Source organism: Gloeophyllum trabeum, assembly GCF_000344685.1.
Source record: "Gloeophyllum trabeum ATCC 11539 unplaced genomic scaffold GLOTRscaffold_00007, whole genome shotgun sequence".
In the NCBI taxonomy this organism is placed as follows: domain Eukaryota; kingdom Fungi; phylum Basidiomycota; class Agaricomycetes; order Gloeophyllales; family Gloeophyllaceae; genus Gloeophyllum; species Gloeophyllum trabeum.
This window is the reverse complement of record NW_006920416.1, coordinates 205082-224748: the sequence shown is the minus strand read 5'-3', so window position 1 is coordinate 224748 and position 19667 is coordinate 205082. Positions and strand designations below refer to the sequence as shown.

Below are 19667 nucleotides of genomic sequence, written 5' to 3'. Positions count from 1 at the left end.
ACGTGCAGTCGTCCACAGAGCTGCAGGATTTGTGGCATTTTGTGGCCTCGCGTAAAACAAGGCAAGATCAACGGCTCATCTCGCGTGGCTCTGGAGATCAAAGATGGTGGCAGTGTCCGCGCTGTGCTCGCAGGCGTGGGAACCATCGATGCACATCTAGCCGATATAATTATGGGCGGTCGATAGCTGCAGCATCCCTCCATTCTTCACCATCCAGCGCGCTCTCCTGCCGACATAGCCAGCGCGATGCAGAGACATTCGTTCACCGCGCTCAACTCGACGTTCGTCGTCGACTCCGAGTACCAGTTCGTCAAGGAGCTCGGGCAGGGTGCGTATGGATGCGTGGTTGCTGCCCGACACCGGCGGACGGGGGAGGGGTGCGCAATCAAAAAGATCACGAATATCAACACAAAGGTAGGTATTGAAAAGATTGTCAGACCCAGCGCCCTCTGACGGCTTTGCGGACGAACAGAGAATCCTGACCAAGCGGTGTCTGCGCGAGATCAAGTGAGTCCTTTGTGTGGCTGTGGGCGCTCCTTTCTGATTCGCTCGATATGCAGGCTCCTCCACCATTTCCGCGGCCATAAAAATGTCTGAACTGCTCTGTATCTATACACTGGCCGAGCGCTCATGCCAGCTCTCTCAGATCACCTGTTTGTATGATATGGACATCGTCTTTGGCCCGGATGGCAACTTTGACGAAGTCTATCTGTATGTGCGTAAATCTCATGCACCTTCTAAGCCTCCGACATCTTACCCAGCACTAGGAAGAGCTCATGGAAGCCGATCTGCACGCCATCGTATGTACCGTCTCCCTTCTCCGGATCCATCTCATCGGCCCCGCAGATCCGCTCCGGCCAGCCGCTCTCCGACGCCCACTTCCAGTCCTTCCTCTACCAGACGCTGTGCGGGCTCAAGTACATCCACTCGGCGAACGTCCTCCACCGTGACCTGAAGCCGGGAAACCTCCTCGTCAACGCCGACTGCGAACTCAAGATTTGCGACTTTGGCCTCGCGCGCGGGTACACGCCCGGCGGCGGTGCCAGCCGTGCGGCCGGCAACCAGGGCTTTATGACCGAGTATGTCGCGACGCGCTGGTACCGTGCGCCTGAGATCATGCTTAGCTTTGCCAACTACGTGAGTCGCATGGCCAACGGCTGGTCGTTGGATTTACAATTATCGGCCAGACCACTGCGATCGACGTCTGGTCAATCGGGTGTATCCTCGCGGAGTTATTGGGTGGGAAGCCCATCTTCAAGGGCAGAGAGTGCGTCCCGCGTTAGCCACCCTTGTCCGCGTACTGACGCCCCGCAGCTACGTTGACCAGCTGAACCAGATCTTGCACTACCTCGGTACGCCCTCTGAAGATACCCTCCGGCGCGTCGGCTCGCCCCGTGTAAGTCCCCCCTCCCCCGTTCTTCGTGTCTCACTCATGTAACCACCCCCCAGGCGCAAGACTACATCCGCTCGCTGCCGATCAAGCCGCGCATCTCGTTCGCGACGCTCTACCCGCGCGCGAACCCGCTCGCGATCGACCTGCTGTCCAAGATGCTCTGCTTTGACCCGGCGAAGCGTATCAGCTGCGAGGACGCGCTCGCGCACCCGTACCTCCAGGTCTGGCATGACCCGGCTGACGAGCCGGTCTGTGAGAAGGTGTGTATTCGCCCCTCTTCCTCTCCTCTCTCCTTTTTGCTTCTGCTGCCAAGGGGGAGATACTGATATGGGTACGTAGAAATTCGACTTTAGCTTCGAGGAAGAGGATAATATCGAGGGCATGAAGAAGCTCATCGTCGAAGAGGTTAACCTCTTCCGTGCAGAGGTGCGCGCGCAGGCACGCGCAGCGGGGCAGATCAGGAGACAAGATAGGTACGACTCATCTCCCGATCTCCTCTCTATGCCCATTTCTCCCATCCATTTCGTTTGACACTCGCTTGACCCCCGTTCCTCTTACAGCCTCCCGATCCCGTCGCGAGACGACATCATCAACTCACCCGTGCAGGACCATGCCCCGCCCAACGGCATTACCTCCGGCTACACCGCGCCCAACGCGCGCCCGCCCACGCCCGTCATGGACGACCCGAGCGCGGAGCTCGAGCGCGAGCTTGCCGGCACCCATATCGGGAGGACCTAGATGTGTCTGGGCTCCGAAGGGAAGGTGGTATCGGAATGCTAGTCTTGGGTAAGACTCTATCGAGTGATTTCTGTGCAGCGCTGTACATGTAGGAGTGGTAGGCAAGTACTTGATGCTACTGAGGGGACATTCTTGTAGTCTTTGGATATTGATGTAATGCTTAATACGGTTGGATCTGGCGTAGGATTAGGGTTCCCCGCGGGGAGTGTGTACCATGGATTTTTGTATCGGCAATACAGACATCATCGACCCAATTTACTTCATTGCTTTCCAGACTCGCAATGCTCAGTTGATATACGGGTTGGTTGGCCTAGGGCTGGGCAGCTGTACAAGTATGTCAGAGCTAGAATGAAGCCCGTGCTTGGAGTACATGTAGAGCAGGGGTGCTGTCTTGCAACGGTCTCGCTGCGTCACAGCAAGGATCGTGCAACTTGCGCATTTTCATGCACCCACCCTTGACGGGATTGGACACAGTTTATACCGAAAGCTATCGAAATCTGACAAGCATTCATACACAGTATACCTATACAAGGAGAATTAGTTCTAGTAGAGCGGGACAGTACGACGGCGTTCGTCGTCGCCTGCGCCCAGGAGCGGGATGGATGAACATGGTCGTTCCGCATCCTTCTCCAGACTCTCTAGGGTTCCGTCCCACCGGTGGAGTCGAGAACGAAACGCAATATCATGAGCTTATGCTCCCACTAGAACGAGGCCCTGACCTCGACTGACTGACCACGCGTACAGCGACGTCACGACTCGCGAGTGAGTGTGACAGACGCATCTGAACAACGTCCCGAGTGCTGACTTGTTCCGTGTCCGAGCGCTTTGCTGTAGGTCTTGTGCGCCTGTTCCGTGGCGTACGAATACAATCCTGCTGTGTTTATGTGTTTTGGTACATTCAGGAGAGACAGCGAGGCGGACCTGGAGTTTGGTGCGAGGTATGAAAGCAGCCCCGGCGCCGTGGGCTACCGCGATGACACCTCTGTGCATGCTAGAGACCTCATCGCCTCCTCCTCTCTCTTCTGGACATGAGCCACAGTGCATACCGAATATCCGATATATACGATGGATCCATGTCCGGAAGAGATAGATGACTGCAATCGAAATCGCACCCAACGTACGTATACTGTTTACGAAGCCGTCGTTGAATGAGACTCGTATACGAGATACCGGTTGGGCTTGGCGGAAGAGGGGATGTAGCTAGCATAGTCAGCGGCGTCTCCTGCGTGGGGTCAGTCCTCGAGCCGCGAGTCCTCAACAGGCGCCGGCGAATTCGTGCACCAGCCGGAGGACGGGGGCACGTTGGCCGAAACCTGGAGATAATCATGTCAGGTGCACGTGTATGTAGGTCATAATCTGGACGAGCGGTAGGAAGATGACGGGAATACTGGCTATGAGAGATGCGCTGCCCCAAGAACGGCTGCGCAGGCGTACCTCGGCTTTGCACCCTTGCGGGCTACTGGGATGGGACCTTTGAAGGAGACGAGGCTCAGGTGTCCCGCGAAGGAAACGTACGCGGAAGAAGCCTGGTGTTTGCGGGATGGGAGGAATGGCTCGCGGCCGGGCGGGAATATTATTCTTTCAGTCCCGGGCCAGCTTTTATCTCGGGAGAAGAGAGGTTCAAGGGCATCGTGTACGGAATGGGGAGTAGAGGTGGTGCAGGTAAAGTCGAACTTTTCATCTCCCAGGATAGCAGCTGCCGGCCGAGAGACAAAGGTTCGGGTCCGGCTGCACCTGACATCGCGTATAAGAAAAGCGGGGCCGTAATGGAACGTACCTCTGGCGGAGGTCAAACTTGGTGTAAGCCGCGTGCACCTACGCTCGGAGGGGGCCAGGGAACTGTCACAAATTTGGCCTGGAATCCTCGGTTCTTCTCTGTACTCGAGGGTTGGCTTGAGGCTTCAATCACCCTGTCCTATTCTGAGATGGAGCACAATCGTGATATGGAGGGAACGGTTGTGAGGGTGGCAGCATACACGTGCATAGCAGACGTGCAGATTCACAACACGCACACTACCTCTGAAACTCGCCGTCAAGCAACTTGCAAGCCTGCGAGAGTTAGATGATAGCTGGACACCCCCTGGGAAGGCGGAAGGCCGTGCTTGTCAAGGAGAAAGATGAATACACGTCACTATTCGTAGGGATTGATTGACGCACCGAGAGCGGAACCGCAGAGGATGATACAGTGGAGACACGCTGATGTCTGCCTAAGGCCTTGTTATTTTGGCTAGGTGTTGACCATGCATGCAGGATAGCAGGATTGAAACAGTTACGCGTATGCTATTCCTAGAGATGAGTGCAGTATGTCGCAGTGGTGCCCGAGATACGACGAGCGTTGGCATCCGGAGCCTTTCATGGAAGTTATACCTCATGTCACAGGCAGCGAACAGCCCGCAGGGACGACGCCAGTGTCAGCGAACTGGAAGCACACATCCAGACAACATTTGTATAGACTCGCAGCGAGAGACGTCCAATTTGTAGACGAAGAGACTCCGGCCTCGTCTGGCTCGTCCCAGACGCCGGCTGTCGACGTGAGAACAGATGGAAAGAGCATATCCCAGTTGAACATAGCAACGCCTCGTTGTCGCGCGTGTTGTACGACTCGGGAATACAAATGAGCACGCGCGGCAACGATATATAAGGTGTGCAGGCCGAGCGAGACGGCGACGAAACGCTGCCTGCTCGCTGGGCTGCATTTGCTCGAGGACGCGCACGACGTTCCCGGCGGCATCGAGACGACGTTGACGGGGTCACGTCCATCACGTCACGCATTGCCTAGCGACAGTGATCAGATCTGTGCAGCGAGCGCCGTTATAATCCTCCTCGCCGCCGCGTGAGTCCCGCAGACTGCGTCTCCTCCGCCCTCTCTTCCGCTCATTCTTTCCTTTTCGTTTTCTTTTCTAGCTGTTTTATCTAGAAACATTTCTTATTGTCAAGACCAGTCTTTCATATTTGCGTCCGGCACGCTGCCTTTGACAACGCCCGACATCTCTCTGCACTCGCTCTGTTACTGCGGAACCGATAATCCACTACAACTACCAATACCACTGCAAGCATGTCTTTGAAAGCCGAGCTCGAGACCTGGGCCGCTGCCCTGAAGGCGTACGACGAGGAGGACTTTGAGAAGGCCTTGGACCTCTTTTCGGTGCGTTGTCTCACTCGGTATATGCGCCCGGCAACGGCGGTAACCTCGGAAATTTGACCGTGCAGCGCATCGCGGACTCGTCCAAGATCCTCACAAACATGGGTCTCATCTACGCGACCCTCGGCGAGCACGAAGCCGCCGTCGAGCAATTCATCGCCGCCACTCAACTTGACCAATATCTAGCCGTTGCGTGAGTGTCATACCCCCCTCTTCGTCTTGACGGGCCTCGGGGAGGCATTCGCAAGGGTGTTATGGGCTTATGAACGAGATGTTCGCGAGGGACGCGCTGTATGCCAGCAAATTGGTACACAGCCTCTTCTTGCATCACGCGTCTCCGGGAGCCGTTTATCGTGCAACAGCATAGCGGGATATCTACGAAACGCCGCTCCATCTGTCCTCATGCCCGTTTATAGCAACCTAACTTACACCCCTCGCGTTGTCTAGATACTTCCAATGCGGCGTCTCCAACTTCCTCCTGGGTCGCTACGACCTCGCCTTCAAGGACTTCGAAGAAGCCCTCCTCTTCCTCCGGGGCAACCAAGCCATGTACGTCTCTCCCCGTCCGCCCTGCCCGGCTGCCTTTCCATCTGACCGTGCTCCAGCAACTACGAGCAAATCGGCCTGAAATTTAAGCTCTACTCCGCCGAGGTCCTCTTCAACAAGGGCCTCGCGCAGATCTACATGGGCCGTGTCGCAGAGGGGCTGCAGGACATGGAGGAAGCCAGGCGGGAGAAGGCGACGGAGGAGCACAGCGTGATCGACGACGCGATCCAGGATCGCGGCGAGGGGTACACGGTGTTTAGTATCGTGAGTGCGATTTTCGTTAATATGAGGGCGGGGGGCTTATGTGCGTGAGGTAGCCCGTGGGCGTCCTGTACCGACCGAGCGAGAACAAGCTCAAGAATGCCAAGGCCAAGGATTACATGGGCAAAGCGGTTCGTCTGCACATTCTTGTCGGTGTATTTATCCACTAAAACGCATACTAGAAACTCGTGGCAGCGAGCGACGCAAACGACGCATTCACCGAGTTCAGCGGCATCGCGCGCCTGCGGCAGGGCATCACGCCGACGGGCGTCCTCGTGGACACGCCCCCGAGCCTCGACCGCAGCGTGACCGTGCCCAACCTCCCTCCCAGTACGTACCCGCTCCTCCCCTCTCCCCCACTCACGTTCCTGACGCACACGCACAGAACGCGAAGACGATATGCCCCGCCCGACGAACCTCAGCCGCTCCAAGACGACGATCCAGGTCGACCCGAACGCGCGCGACCGCATCGCCGGCCTGCGCCCCGGCGGCGCCCCGTCGCCCACCGGCGCGCCCGCGCCCGCGCCTGCGCCTGCGCCCCTGGGGCGCAGCAACACCATGGGCACGCGCCCCGGTATCGGCGGCGCGGGCCCCGCGCGCGCGCTCAGCGTGAAGAAGCCGCAGGCGGCTGCCAGCCCGCGCAGCCCCGAGGAGGGTGCGCCGTCGCCGCCCGCGAAGGGCGCCGCGGCCGGGGGCGGCGGGCGGCTGACGGAGTTCTACGACGATTATATTGATTCGTACGGCGGGGAGGAGGCGCCGCCGCCGCCGCCGCCGCTGCCGGCGGGCCCTGAGCGCGTCGCGGCGTGGGCGAGGAATAATGCGAACCCGACGAACCCGCCGCCTGCGGCGCCGAGCAGGATGGCGAGCACGCGCGGCCCGCCGCCGAGTGCGTATGCGGCAAGCTCGTATGGGAGCAGCTCGGGGGGCCTGAGGAGGAAGGTGACGAGGCGGGGGACGACGAGGAGTCGGGCGCCCAGTCAGTATACGTATGAGGAAGAGGAGGAGGGGTACGTTAGTGGTGACTATGAGGATGGGCCGTTTGAGCTGGTCAAGATTAGGGTCAAGGTAAGCGTCGTTTTCTTAGCAGGTTAAGGATTACAGCTGACAGTGATTGTGCCGACCAGCTCCATTACCAAGATGACGTCCGCGGCATGGCGCTCACGCCCGAGACGCCGTTCGACGAGTTCATGGACCGCGTCTGCCAGAAGTTCGGCAAGGCGATGGGCGGCCTGGGGATGAAGTTCAAGGACGAGGACGGCGGGAAGGTGTCCCTCCGGGACGACAGCGACTACGAGCTCGCGATCGAGACGGCGCGCGAGAGCGCAAAGGGCAAGCCGGAGGGGAAGCTGGAGATCTGGTGTACCGACGTGTGAAGCGCTCTTATACGACGATGGTCATTCGCTTGCCTGCTGCGGTGTTCTTGGCTTTGCTTGGGTCCTCTTGTTGTTTGGTGATACCGCGACGCCCGTTCTGGCGTCATCCTTTCCTCGCTATTATTTTATCTCCCTCTTGTCTTTCACCACACCGCCGTCCGACCACCCCTAACCTCCCCATCGGACTCGCTCACTCTCGTTGGCTTGCAATTCTGTTGCGGTATATATATCCAGCCCTCGTGGTTCCTATTTGTTAGTAGTAACAACATCTTCGGTGTATTGGCTCTTGCGGTGTACGTTTTGTCAGTTAGATTTTCGCCTGTGGAATATACAGCTTTCCCGCTGGACATGGAGCTGCTCAGTGTCTCATACGTGCAATGTGGTGGGTCTCAAGCAAATGATGCATCTCCTAGGCAAAGCGTGCTCCCGCCATTTACAAAGTGCTCGTACGATTATTGACCGCACGTCTCCCGAGGAGAGGTGAAGACTGTCGTTGGCTTCAGAGAGCTGTGGTCGAATGGTGGCTCTCCGCCGTCCTTCAGCCTAATTCGGCCGGGGAGAGAGATTCCCGCATTCGTAGTTTGACCATCAGCCGAGTAACGGTCGTTACCTCGAAGTGCAGACGGAGTCAACTGCGTGCTTGTCGGGCAAACTACTCATCGGGTGTCGGAAGTGTTATCTGGACTTCAGCTTGTCCATGATCCAGGTCTTTGATATCATTTGTCTTCGCACCCCTCGTCAATGTACATAGTAAGCATTACTTTCACATTATGAAATCCTGGTGGAGAGGCACACAGAACCTACCACGAGCTGCGGGGACATGGAACAGGAACCTACCGACACTCCAACCAGTACTTAACGTCGGCGGTCAAAGAATTCCTCCATCGTCTGGAGATCATCATCAGCAGTGATCAACTGGCCGTCCATATACTTCTGCGGCCTCCAAACGGCGTCATTGTCGAACACTCCGAGGGGGTACCTCGCCTCACCAGCACGGCCGGCCCAGTCAAAATCGATGAGCGCGCACTCCCAGCCGCCGCCATAGCCTTCGCTGACAAAGACATTCGTATCACGGATGTCCCCGTGCACGTACCCCAGCGCGTGGAACCGCTTGACGGTCTCCCTGACTGCCGCTGTGCAGGGCCCAGGGAGCTGGGAGTAGGTGCTGCACGACTTGTATCCCGCGGGCAAAAGACTCATCACGAACATTCATATTTTCCCGGGAAGACGCGAGTAGCTGAGCAGCGAGGGCGCAAGGCCCGCGCGTGCGACGGCCTGGTGCGCCTCCGCCCCGTAGGATCCGCCCAGCTCGCCGAACTTGACGATGATGTCTGCGCCGCGCTCGGTGCGGGCGGAGAGCACCAACCGGACGGAGCTGAGGCGTTTGATATAGGTGAAAGATACTAGCATGCGGTCGCCGGAGCCTTCGTCGGGAAGGATGCCCACAGGATAAGAGATAGGGTACGGAAACTCGACTTGGTCTGGGTCGACGGTGTGGCTGAGAGGATCCCTGTAAATCTGGGCGAGGGACTGGTAGAGACGTCGGAGGGCGGTCATAAATCTCACGAGATCCTCCATCGCCCACGCGTTGTGCAGACTGAAATAGAGAGGGATGGAAGCGGAGAGCACTTCGATATACCCCTCCGCCAGCCACAAGGCGCCGAAGACTTGGATAATGGGACCTACGGACTCGTGAAACGTCTCAGTATATCGACGCCGTCACTGAACGTACCATTGTGCAGTATCAAGATAGACGGCAATCGCGTCCGCCTCACCTCCTTGTAAGCATCCTCGGTTGAAACGAGACGTATGCCTTCCTTATACGAGCACACGGTCAGAGTTTCCTTCGGTAGTCTCGTTCCTGACCTTAATGAGTACTGGCATTGCCGGGAGTCTCCGGTGGCCAGTGTCGCCGCTGGTCGTGTACGCGCCCCTGTTGTTCTTCTGAACGTCGACGCCCTCACCGAACAGCGGGGCCAGCAGTTCGGCCAAAGCACTCTCCCGACTCTTCTCTGACTCAAACAAGGGCGAGAGCTCCCAGAGCCAGCGCCAGGCGAGGGGCGACAGAGAGGGGTCGGGAGGGGCGGAACGGAGGTCCTCTTGAAAGCGCGCGAATTCAGGCTGGAGGAGCGCGATCGGGATGGGGTATAATCTGTCGTCCTTCGGCCTGCCAAAGTGGAAGGCATGACGGCTGAGGTCCATGCAGGCTCGAAACCTAGAAGAGGGAGCGCCCTGCGAGGGGGATTCCCGACCATAATCGCGTGAGAGGGCGGTCTCTCGTAGCTCGGTCAAGCGGTCGGTCGACTCGTTGAGTCGCTCGTATTGATTCCAGGGAACGACAAACACAGAGACATGGTCTTCGTCTGCGTTTGGAATCTGATCCGGGACCTCCGAGCCGCCACTCCAGAGTTTCCAGCTGCCTGCGCGATACTCGACTGGTGGGAGCTCGGCAATATGCTTCCAGAAAGAGACTGTGGGCGGATCCCGCGGGACCGGTGTCTCGGGAATCTAAGGAGACAGAAGATCAGCTTAGAGTCTCGGTATAGGAGAAAGCTGCCCACAAGCAAGCAGTACCCCTCCTTTACTACATCGGGAAACAAGTACGCCTGGAACGGCGGCTCGGCGAATCGGATGAGGTGGTACCCGGGGAAGAGAGGATGTGGCTGCAGCTTAGCACCCTGGATGTTCGCGTAGACAAAGCAAACGAGCAGGGCCACGGCGAAGCACGCAGAGTAAAATGCGGGTGGGTGGCGTGTTAATTGAGACGCGATGAACGCATCCGCCACAGAATATGCCACAGTCGGTGGGCTTGATCAAAGCAAATCCATACTAACTGCACATAGTACATCACATAGGTACAAGCATCGAATACGCGCTAGGACGAGAGCAAAAACATCCAGGATATAACGCAAGGAGGGAACAATGTACAGTATCATACAAATACATCGGCAATCCTCTATATCACCAGGCGAAGCCGGCCAAGAAGCAGCTATCCTCCCCCGCCAAAGGGACCCTCACGCATCATACACGACCCGCGCCGCCACCCACGGGTACGGATAATTGTGCTGGTAAAAGTTGCGCAGCGTCCGCCGGCCCGCGAGGCGCGGGATCGTCGCGTACGACGCGCCGAGCTGCAGCATCCATTCACCCGAGTCAGCTGGGGAAAACGGGAGGGGTGAAGCAAGGGGGACTCACGACGACGTGGTGCACCGCGTCGAAGAAATCCGTCGAGTACCCCGTGAAGAGCCCCGTCGGGTCGAGCCCCGGGTGCCCGTCGAACTTGGTCGACGTCCACTCCCAGACGCCGCCGTTCGTGCCCTTGCCGCCGTCCACGCCCGCCGTCGCCCTGTCACCCCGCGTCAGCTCGGCCAGTCAGGGGGCGGGGGGGGGAGGGGAAAGGAGACTCACGGAACGGGGTGCCAGTGCCGGAACCCGACGTTGCCCCCGCCCGCGTGCCCGGCGTCGTACGTGTCGAGGAAGAGCCGCAGCTCGGGCTCGGTGGGCAGGCGCCCGCCCTGGCGCGCGGCGTACGCGGCCAGGTTGTCGTACGACGTCAGCACGGGCCAGTGCGCCGCGACGGCGAACGCGACGGGGCCGTACAGCGTGCGGACCTGAGTGAGCACCGGTTAGCGTTAGGGGGAGGGAGGGAAGGGGCGCTGACCTTGAGCTCGCCCGCGTCGAGCACCCAGCTCGCGGGCATCTGGATTTCAGCCCCCCGCTCCTCCCAGAACGCGCGGAACTCGGCGTTGGACACCGGGCGCCACTCGAACGCGACGCGCCCGACCGCGACCGCGCGCCGCGGGCTCTCGTTGTCCCACCCGAACGCGTGGCCCTCCACGCTCAGCGCGTTCTCCTGCGCGCCGTCATGATCGCATCAGCGCTTTCCGGGGAAAGGGGGGGGGGCAAGCGTACCTCGAGCAGGTCCTCCGACTCCTGGTCGTCGTGCCCCAGCACGACGGTGGCAGGCCCGAGCGTGACCGTGCGCGTCGCCGGCGGCGGGGTGGCCGCCCACTGCCTCGCGAGCGCCTCGAAGGGCGGGACGGGCCCCGGCGGCGGGAGCGTGCCCGTGCCCGCGCGCTGGATGAGCATGTACAGCAGCGTCTGCGTGCCGTCCTCATCAGTACCAGTACCAGTACGTACGCCGCTCGAGGGTTGACGGACAGACGCACCTCGACGTGGAACCCCTCGTGCTCCAGGCACAACACGATCGTGCGCGCGAGGCGGCGCGTGAGCGGGCGCGTCCCCGCGGCGAGCTCGTCGTACACCCGCAGGAGGCGCGCGCGCACCGCGTCGCGGAACGCGAGGATCTGCGGGAGGGCCGGCCAGTCCTCGTCGCGCGTCGGCACCTCCGAGTGGGGCTGCGATATCTCAGCTGGGCAGGACGAGCGGGAAAGGGCAGCGCAGACGTACATGGCAGTGCTCGGGGTCGTCGATGTGCGGGTCGATCCCGCGCTCGAATATGTTCCAGAACCAGCGCGGCTCGCACCCGTCCTCGCCCGTCGTCTTGCTCAGCAGCATGTCCAGGAAGGTCGGGATGTGCCCGATGTAGAAGAGGCACTTGTGGCGGAGGTCGATCGGCTTCTGGTGCAGCATGCCCGGCGGGATCATGCGCAGCGTGACGGTGTCCCAGGCGGCCCAGAGGTGCGCCCAGTCGGCGCGCGTGGGGAGGCCGAAGGCGGCGGGAAGCGGGGGGAGGGGCGGGAAGGAGACGAGGGCGCGCTCGAGGATGTGGAGGGTGTGCGTGTGGGAGGGGGAGGGGAGGGAGAAGAGGCTCCGCAGGCGCGTGGAGGAGAGGAGGTTCAGCAGGGCAGCGGGGGTGTACTGTCGATGGCTTAGCATGCGACGAGAATTGAGAAGGCTGCAGAGCTGACCTTTACATTGCCCGCGTTGGCATCGACTTTGAATCTGAACGTATCCGCGGAGGGAGCAGGGCTCGCAGCCCGGCTCCCCTTCTCTTTCACATAATACTTCGCACCGGCACCTACACGATTTCAGCATGAGCCTATCCCACCCTTTCAACAACTCACCGCCAACCTGGCATTGGACCTCCCTCCAGCCCAGCTCAGCGGACGGAACAAAAGCGCTCTCGTCGGCGCAATATTCGCGGCCGAGGTGCGCAAAAGCGTCTTGCAGCCAGTCCTCATCCTCTGCGCCGGGCCCGCGCGCCAGAAGGACGAGCAGGTCACCGGAGCTGGGTTCCAACTCCTCGGCGACTGCAGCTAGGAACTTGGGGTCAGCGAAAGCGGGGGAGGGGAGGACGATGAGTGTGTGGGCAGAGGGGGCAACGGACGAGAGCAAAGTGGACTCGGAGGAGACGGACGGAGAAGAGGCCGCGGAAGCCGGCGAGGGGGAGCGCGAAGAGCTGTGATTCGACATGTTTTAGGGTTCGTACAGATGAGGATTCAGGGGACAAACAAGCTCGCATTTATACGAATGAGTACGATACAAAAAGACGTAATGGGACTGGCAGACACGACTTCTAGAATACCGCCCAACACCTGCTCGTCACTCTGAAACCGCCCTCGCACGGACCATCCGCGCACCTGACCAATGGCGAGCCAAGGATAACCGGTTGGGTGCGGGGAGGCTCGCAGATAGGAGCGTGATGGAACAGCGTGGAACAAGGCAGGAGTGTTGGGAGGCAGTGGGATGGGCCGATTGGGGTCGGCGTTGGGAGCGGTCGTCCGGTGAGCCAGTCAGGAGCGCAGGCAATTCGGAATGCGTCTGGCAATTCGGAATTCGGGCGATAGAGCGGAGATTCAAACTCGACGGGGTCGGCGGCGTGGGGCGAGCGACGAATGTTGGCGGTGACAGCCATGGCCAGTCTTGATGCAACGATGACAGACACTGAGCACGTCGACCGTGGACGTGGCAGGCATGTAACAGCAGCGAGACTCGGAACTGACAACCGTCGACCAAGAAAAGGGCAGCAGGACCAGACTCTTGAGAACGAGACAGACGGCACAGTCCCGAGTGTGACTGGCTGGCAGACCACGGGAGCGGGATACCATGACATCGAGAGACAGACCACAGAAGCCTCTGCGAAACGCCGACTGCAAATGCTTCCAGGCTGGGCACAGCGGAAAGCAACACTGTCGAATGTCTACGCCGAGGACACAAACACGACGACAAGCACGACAGCAGTGGGGGAAAAGATACAACCTGTTCCCTCGCTCGCGCTGTTTTTCATTTCCCCCGGCTTGCGCATTGCGCGACGATGGCGAGCGATGGCGTGCTCGCGTCTCACATGTCAGGTGACCTCAAGCCACAATTGGTGCACGTGATTGACGCGTTCAGACATGTGCAGAGCGTCCGCGTGTACGCTCCGCACACACATTCCAGAACAAATTGACTTGAAAAAACGACCAAGCCCAGAGTTGAATATACAATGTTTTCGATTGATTTGTGGCGTATATCTACACAATTTGCAAGTTCAAGCACAGCGATACAAAGCGAGTTACTGCGACACATTCTCCTAATGCCTCTTGGCAGACCACATTGCTTCCCCCTTCGCAGGAGAGGTCAGCTAGAATGTGATCCTCTCCTCAAACCCAAACAGCGCCTGCAAATCCTCCGCCACCTTCCCATAATCCACTCCATCCTCTTCCTTCCCTGCCTCGCTCCCCGCCCCGACACCCGCCCCGACACCCGCCCCGACACCCGCCCCGACACCCTTCATGCATGCCCAGAACTCGCCAAAGTCCATCTCCTGCGCGCCGGTCATGTACATCCCCATCCCCTCCTGCGCTGGGGGAAAGGAAAACGCAGCGTCCCCGCACACCGTGTCCGAGCTCGCCGTCGGGTACAGCTCCACCCCCGAGAAGAGGTCGTCCACCGAGGGCAGCTCGACGTCCAGCCCCATCTCGAGGCCCCTGTTCCCCTGCGCGTCATCCGACTCCGCGGCCAACTCGGACGTCAGCACCTGGTCGCGCACGTCCAGGTCCCCCTCCGCGCCTTCATCCCCGCGCTCCCCGCCTTCCCCCTCACTCCCCCCAAAGTCAAATTCAAACTCGAAATCGCACGACGCCCCGAGCGCAGGGCTCGACGGCGGCAGCGGCGACGACGGCGGCAGCCCGACCGACCAGTGCGCCCCGCCCCGCGTGCCCACGCCCAACGGCGCAACCTCGCAGTCGCTGCTCGCCACCGGCAGCGAGCTCGGCGGCGCGTCCAGCTCCGCGCTCCCCGCCCGCGCAGAGGGGGACAGCAGCGACGAGCGCGCCCAGGGCGCCCTCGCTTGCGGCGACGCCAGCGTCCGAGCCGGCGTGGGCGACCCGGGCTGCTCGGGCATGTGCGACGGCACCTTCGCGGGGGACGGCGTGAACAGCGAGCTTCCGCCGTCCGGGCCTGGCGGCGGCGGCGGCGTCCTCGTATGCGGGCGGATCGGGCTGGACGGCGGGAGCGGCGGTTTGATGGAGAGCCCGGTCGGCGAGGCCGCGGAAGCGGCTAATATGGGCAGGGAGCACGGGATGCAGGGGAGGGACACCGTGCGCGGCGCGGCCGATGGCGGGGGCGGGCGGCCCTCCACCGCTGCCCGCTCCTTCTTGCTCTTGCTCTTGCCGCACCTCGAAGACCGCGCACTCTTCTCCTTCTCCTTCTCCTTCTCTGCCTTCCCCGCCTTGTCCGCCCTCCTCTTCCCCTTCTCCCCCGCACAATCAGCCGTGGACGGCGCAGCAGGCTCCGACGCGGGCGCCGTCGCCCACGCCGGCAGGCGGAAGCGCTTGCGCGCCCCGCGCCCCGGCTCGACGCGCAGCGCCTCCATGCTCGTGTCCGGCAGGTCGCGCGGGCGCGGGCCGTGCACGGGGAGGACGGGATCGGACTGCGCGATCGCGTGCACGAGTTCGGGTTCTGGGTGTGCGATGGCGCTGCTTGGCCGTGTTTGCTGCACGTTGCTTGCAGGGTGATGGCATGAATACGAGTAAGAGGATTGTGGGGGCTGGGAGTGAGGGTGGGAGGGGAAGGAGGAGGAGGAGGAAGAGTGGGTGGGGATAGAAGTGGAGGAAGTGGCGGGGAGGGCGCTCGGTGCGCTGTTCGACATCTCGCTGAGCGTGCGCTTCCGCCCCGCGACCTCGTCCAGGGTGTACCGCGTCCGGCTGGCGACTTCGTCCAGCGTGTACCGGCGCTTCCCATTCTCGTTCGCATTTGTGCTGGTCGGGAAGCTCTTCCTCCTGTCCTCCCTCTCCCTCTCCCTGTCATTGCTATCCGGGTTGGAGGAAGCAGCGCCCTTGAGCGAGGCAGCAGATGCGCTCTGCCGGAGCGCCTTGCGGCGGAACGCGCCCGGGTCGACGTTCTCCTTGTCCAGGCACACAACCTCGCCGTCATCGTCCGCCCCCATGGACTTGCGCTTCGTGCGGCGGGTACTCGCCTGGGCTTGTGATTGAGAGGAGGCCGAGAGGAGGTCCGCGAGGGCTTTGAGCAGCGCGGGGTCGGCTTGGGTTTGGTCCTGAGTTTGGGTTCGCCGGATGCGGCCCTGGGCTTGCGACGAGGAAGAAGAGGAGTCGATAGCTGTTAGGATGGACAGCAGCGCGACATTCGGGTCGGTTTTGCCGCTGTCGCTCGCACCCTGCGCCGACCCAATCAGCGCAGCCAGCGCCGCGAGCGCGTCCGCCGCGCTCGGCTGGGGCTTGACCAAATTAAACCGCTCCTCGGGCGGCAGCGTCTCCCGCCCCTTATCCCCGCTCCCCGCAGCCGATACCGCCGACTCTGCGCGCGCGAGCGGGGCCTTGACGAACGGCGGCGGGAGCCCTTTGTCTTTCCGTCCCCCCTGTACGCTCGCGGGCCGCTCGGGCGCCTCGTCGTAGCGCCGCCGGCCGCGCCGCAGCGCGCTCTGGGGCCCGATGTAGATGGCGGGCCAGTCGCGCGCTTTGGAGGCAGCGGTGGAGGAGTCGGAGGGTGCGGGCGAGGGGGAGGGGTCCCAGAGGAGCTGGGGGGTGGGGGCTTCGCTTGGTTGGCGGGAGCTTGAGGTGGTGGCGGTCGTCGTCGTCGTGGAGCTGGAGACGGAGGAGGCGCGGGTAAAGGTAAAGGATTGGGAGGGCTGGGAAGGTGTGGCTGTTGGAGCGCGAGTACGCTGGACGGGGGTTGTCTATTGGAGGTATCGGCGGAGGGTACTTCGAACAACTACGAAAAATGTTGGAATAGACGTACCTCGCGCAAAGCAAAGACGACCTCTAGGGTCTCGCCGTGCCCGGTTCTGATGATGGTGCCCGTAACGGGGACGTCGTCGTCGTCTTCTGCAGATAGCGCCCAAGAGAGCAGGCCCATGCCGACTGCGACGCCTTGTTGTGGTTTCGGCGTATCTAGGACACTGGCGAAGGAAGGAGAGGTAGAGCATGTCTCTAGTGGATCCAGTAAATAGACAGAGTAGTCGCAAGATTGAAACTGTAGCAGCTCAGGGCTTTCATTCATTCGAACCACATATTAGTTAGGTAGGCCCAGGCGACAAGTATCCTAAGCATACCTGCACCGACAGATGACATCCAGACATGTCTTAAGGGGAACGGTAGCGTATAAAGGTGGCGGGGGCGGCTGAGCAGACGACGAAGCGTGGGGGGAGTGAACGAGCTGGACGGGTGTTTTGCGCTGAGACCGCGCGAGGATGTATTGCGGTGAGCTGTTAATCGTGTACAGCACCCGCACTGCGTCCAAGCAATGCTTAGCGACCGCAACAAACGACATTAAAGGCAGACTTACAAGGCAGCATTACAGCGTTCATCGACGTCGCCAGCAGCGACGAGCATGCAGACGACGGATCCCAACGCCGCGTTCAACAGCAGCGTGACACAACGACGCGGACGCCATTCGTCACGCGTCGCGACGTCACGGTGGCACGTGTCCGCCTGTCTCGTTTCTCACGCTTACTCGCTGCCCACTCATTCAAAGTCTCAGTGCAGGCAGTGGAGGACACCCTCCCAAGGATGTCTCCCCCGACGCCCACAACGCGCGAGCTCGCCCTCGTCGTCGTCCTCCTCTTCTCCCTCGTCTTTTTTGTCTCGAGATCTCATTCTGGCACGCAGTCGGCGGGCAACCAGCTCTCGTCTGCGACTCAAGACCTTGCCATCGCTCCCTACGATCCCTCGCATGTCCAGACGCCATACGAATATGGCAGCAATCGAGTAGACGGATTTCCAGAGACTACTGTAGTTGCGCACGTCCCAGGTACGCTCGGATTCCTTCTACAGCGGCCTTGGACCTGAGACCTTGCAGGATGGACAATATTTGATAGACTATATCTGTATAATGGCACGGCCTACATCGTCACCGACGACCCAAAAGGCCTCCCAGACCGCTCCAAAATAATCTCCAAAGGACGCCCTATCCGTAACGGCCCCGTCGAAGTGGCCAGTCGCTTGCCGACAGACCAGGAGATGCGGATTGTTAGTACCGCAGAAGCAAGGGAGATTTTCGGTGTACCCAGTGCGAGTAGAATAGATGGAGTCTCGGTACGTGCATCGCCGATCCTGCTTCAGTTTTGCGCTGATTCGTGCAGTGGTGGGTGAACGACCCAGCCCAATTGTACGACTCTTCCCCCCCTCCCCTTTGCCAGGCTAACGTCCCAACAGCATCACCCACTACTACCACTGGTCCGCCGAGCTCTTCTTCGGCCTCTGGCGCACCTACTCCTCCCTCGACCCCACCATCCCCGCCAACGGCTCCACCCACCTCCCCCCTCCCCGCCGCCTCCTCTTCTCCCACCTCGACGCCGCGCACTGGCGCGACTACGCCGCCATGAACGAGTGGGTGCTCCGCGCCGCCTTCCCCGGCATCGCCCTCGAGTTCAACACCGACTGGGCCGAGCGCGCGGGTATGGGCGCCGTGAGCGTGCTTGACCGCGTCGTCCTCGCGGACCGCAGCGCCGCGATGTACGCGTATAATTTTCTGAGGACGCAGCGCACGGCGAGCGTGCCCTTCGCGCTTCCTGGCAGCGCGCATTGGTGGTCCACGATTCGTGGGAGCGTGATGCAGTTCGCGGGGTTCAGCGATGCGATGCAGCCGAGCGACAAGTACGTGATCACGTATATCTCGCGCCAGGAATGGGGGAGGAGGATGTTGAAGCAGGAGGACCACGAGCGGCTCGTACAGGAGCTGTACAAGCTCAGGGATACGTACGGATACGAGGTCGTCGTGGCGAACATGGACAAGATGTCCCGCGTGGAGCAGCTGCAGCTTGCCGGGCGGACGACCGTGTGTGCTTTCTTCTCTCGCAGATGTACGCTCTCTTACCTCGTCGGCTGTAGATTATGATGGGCGTGCACGGAAACGGGCTAACGAGTCTCGTCTGGATGAAGCCCCAGCGCCGCTCGACCGTGATGGAGTTCTTCTTCCCCGGTGGGTTCGCGCACGACTATGAGTGGACGACGCGCGCGCTCGGGATGGTGCACTACGGGTTTTGGGGGGACAGGTGGGTACTACAAGCCCGTCTCTCTTGCTTTCTCGCGTTGCAGTTGTTTCCCGTAGCCGTGTGATATTCACACATTCCTTGTAGGGCCTTCACGCGTCCCGACGTCCCCCAAGTCGCTTACCCCGAAGGGTTCCAGGGCAACTCAATACCAATCGACGGCGCGCTTGTGGCACGGCTCTGCCACGAGCGCCTCACGTTAGCGGAGGAGACGGATGACTAGACGGGGTGCTTTGTGTCGCATGTCACGGGTATTGTTCATGTTGTTCTGTAAATTATTAATTCAATCGTTTGCCTGAAGATGTGAGGGTCAACATGAGCTGTCTTTTGTTGTTGCCTGCTGGTAGTAAGTGGATGTGAGGGGAGGCATCAGAAAGACCATACATAGCAAATTCTACAGGGTCATACAAAGCACCTGTCACTGGTAGACATTACTATCCATCTTTCCCCATTGTCTTGGATGGATGGAGGATTCATTGTGCACATGAGGACACAGGTAGATTGAAGGATTTTTGCACCATTTTTTTTTTCAGTAGACTTCTATTTACTCAAGCAATGTGGAATCTGATGGTAGCTTTATATCATCACATCCGTAAAACTACGACAGTCCAAATGCACTCAAAATGAATGTGGTGGCTGGGATAAGATAGAAATCTCATCGTGCATATCCAGGGAGGTGCTGGCAAGTGTTTGCAGGAAGATATCATATCTGGTTCTTGTGGTATAGCAACATCAGCAAAATGGCACGTCCGTCTAAGCGAAGCCAAGAATGAGTCTCAGGCAAATAACTTGAAATAAGTGCCAAGTGTTGAAATAATCCTG

The 19667-nt window shown here is 60.2% G+C and overlaps 5 protein-coding genes across 5 annotated transcripts; 3 read left to right on the top strand and 2 right to left on the bottom strand.

Annotated features, from left to right (window-relative positions):
* The first annotated feature begins 213 nt into the window (after nt 1–213).
* On the top strand, nt 214–2389 carry GLOTRDRAFT_99968 (Pkinase-domain-containing protein). The gene is made up of 11 exons (XM_007867988.1): nt 214–414; nt 473–507; nt 561–591; nt 647–715; nt 768–800; nt 847–1137; nt 1188–1267; nt 1315–1396; nt 1450–1653; nt 1733–1866; nt 1954–2389. Exons 1-11 carry the CDS (start codon nt 247–249, stop codon nt 2129–2131), a joined length of 1305 nt encoding a protein of 434 aa, XP_007866179.1. The 5' UTR covers nt 214–246; the 3' UTR covers nt 2132–2389.
* A 2569-nt stretch (nt 2390–4958) lies between these two features.
* On the top strand, nt 4959–7815 carry GLOTRDRAFT_121364 (uncharacterized protein). Its single transcript, XM_007867987.1, has 8 exons — nt 4959–5276; nt 5342–5466; nt 5721–5822; nt 5879–6083; nt 6137–6211; nt 6263–6410; nt 6466–7145; nt 7205–7815. Exons 1-8 carry the CDS (start codon nt 5187–5189, stop codon nt 7451–7453), a joined length of 1674 nt encoding a protein of 557 aa, XP_007866178.1. The 5' UTR covers nt 4959–5186; the 3' UTR covers nt 7454–7815.
* Nucleotides 7816–10252: 2437 nt separating this feature from the next.
* GLOTRDRAFT_60878 (uncharacterized protein) lies at nt 10253–12121 on the bottom strand. The gene is made up of 7 exons (XM_007867986.1): nt 11864–12121; nt 11623–11811; nt 11366–11554; nt 11115–11306; nt 10862–11064; nt 10649–10799; nt 10253–10584 (listed from the first exon to the last, which is right to left on the bottom strand). The coding sequence occupies exons 1-7, from the start codon at nt 12059–12061 to the stop codon at nt 10468–10470; spliced, it is 1239 nt and encodes a 412-aa protein (XP_007866177.1). The 5' UTR covers nt 12062–12121; the 3' UTR covers nt 10253–10467.
* Nucleotides 12122–13843: 1722 nt separating this feature from the next.
* Nucleotides 13844–17162, bottom strand: GLOTRDRAFT_138729 (uncharacterized protein; the record flags this gene model as incomplete). The annotated part of the gene is made up of 4 exons (XM_007867985.1): nt 13844–16532; nt 16595–16844; nt 16908–17085; nt 17141–17162. The coding sequence occupies 4 exons, from the start codon at nt 17160–17162 to the stop codon at nt 13980–13982; spliced, it is 3003 nt and encodes a 1000-aa protein (XP_007866176.1). The 3' UTR covers nt 13844–13979.
* Nucleotides 17163–17355: 193 nt separating this feature from the next.
* Nucleotides 17356–19096, top strand: GLOTRDRAFT_116124 (uncharacterized protein). The gene is made up of 6 exons (XM_007867984.1): nt 17356–17605; nt 17654–17856; nt 17937–17962; nt 18010–18631; nt 18685–18848; nt 18933–19096. Exons 1-6 carry the CDS (start codon nt 17365–17367, stop codon nt 19066–19068), a joined length of 1392 nt encoding a protein of 463 aa, XP_007866175.1. The 5' UTR covers nt 17356–17364; the 3' UTR covers nt 19069–19096.
* Nucleotides 19097–19667: the final 571 nt, after the last annotated feature.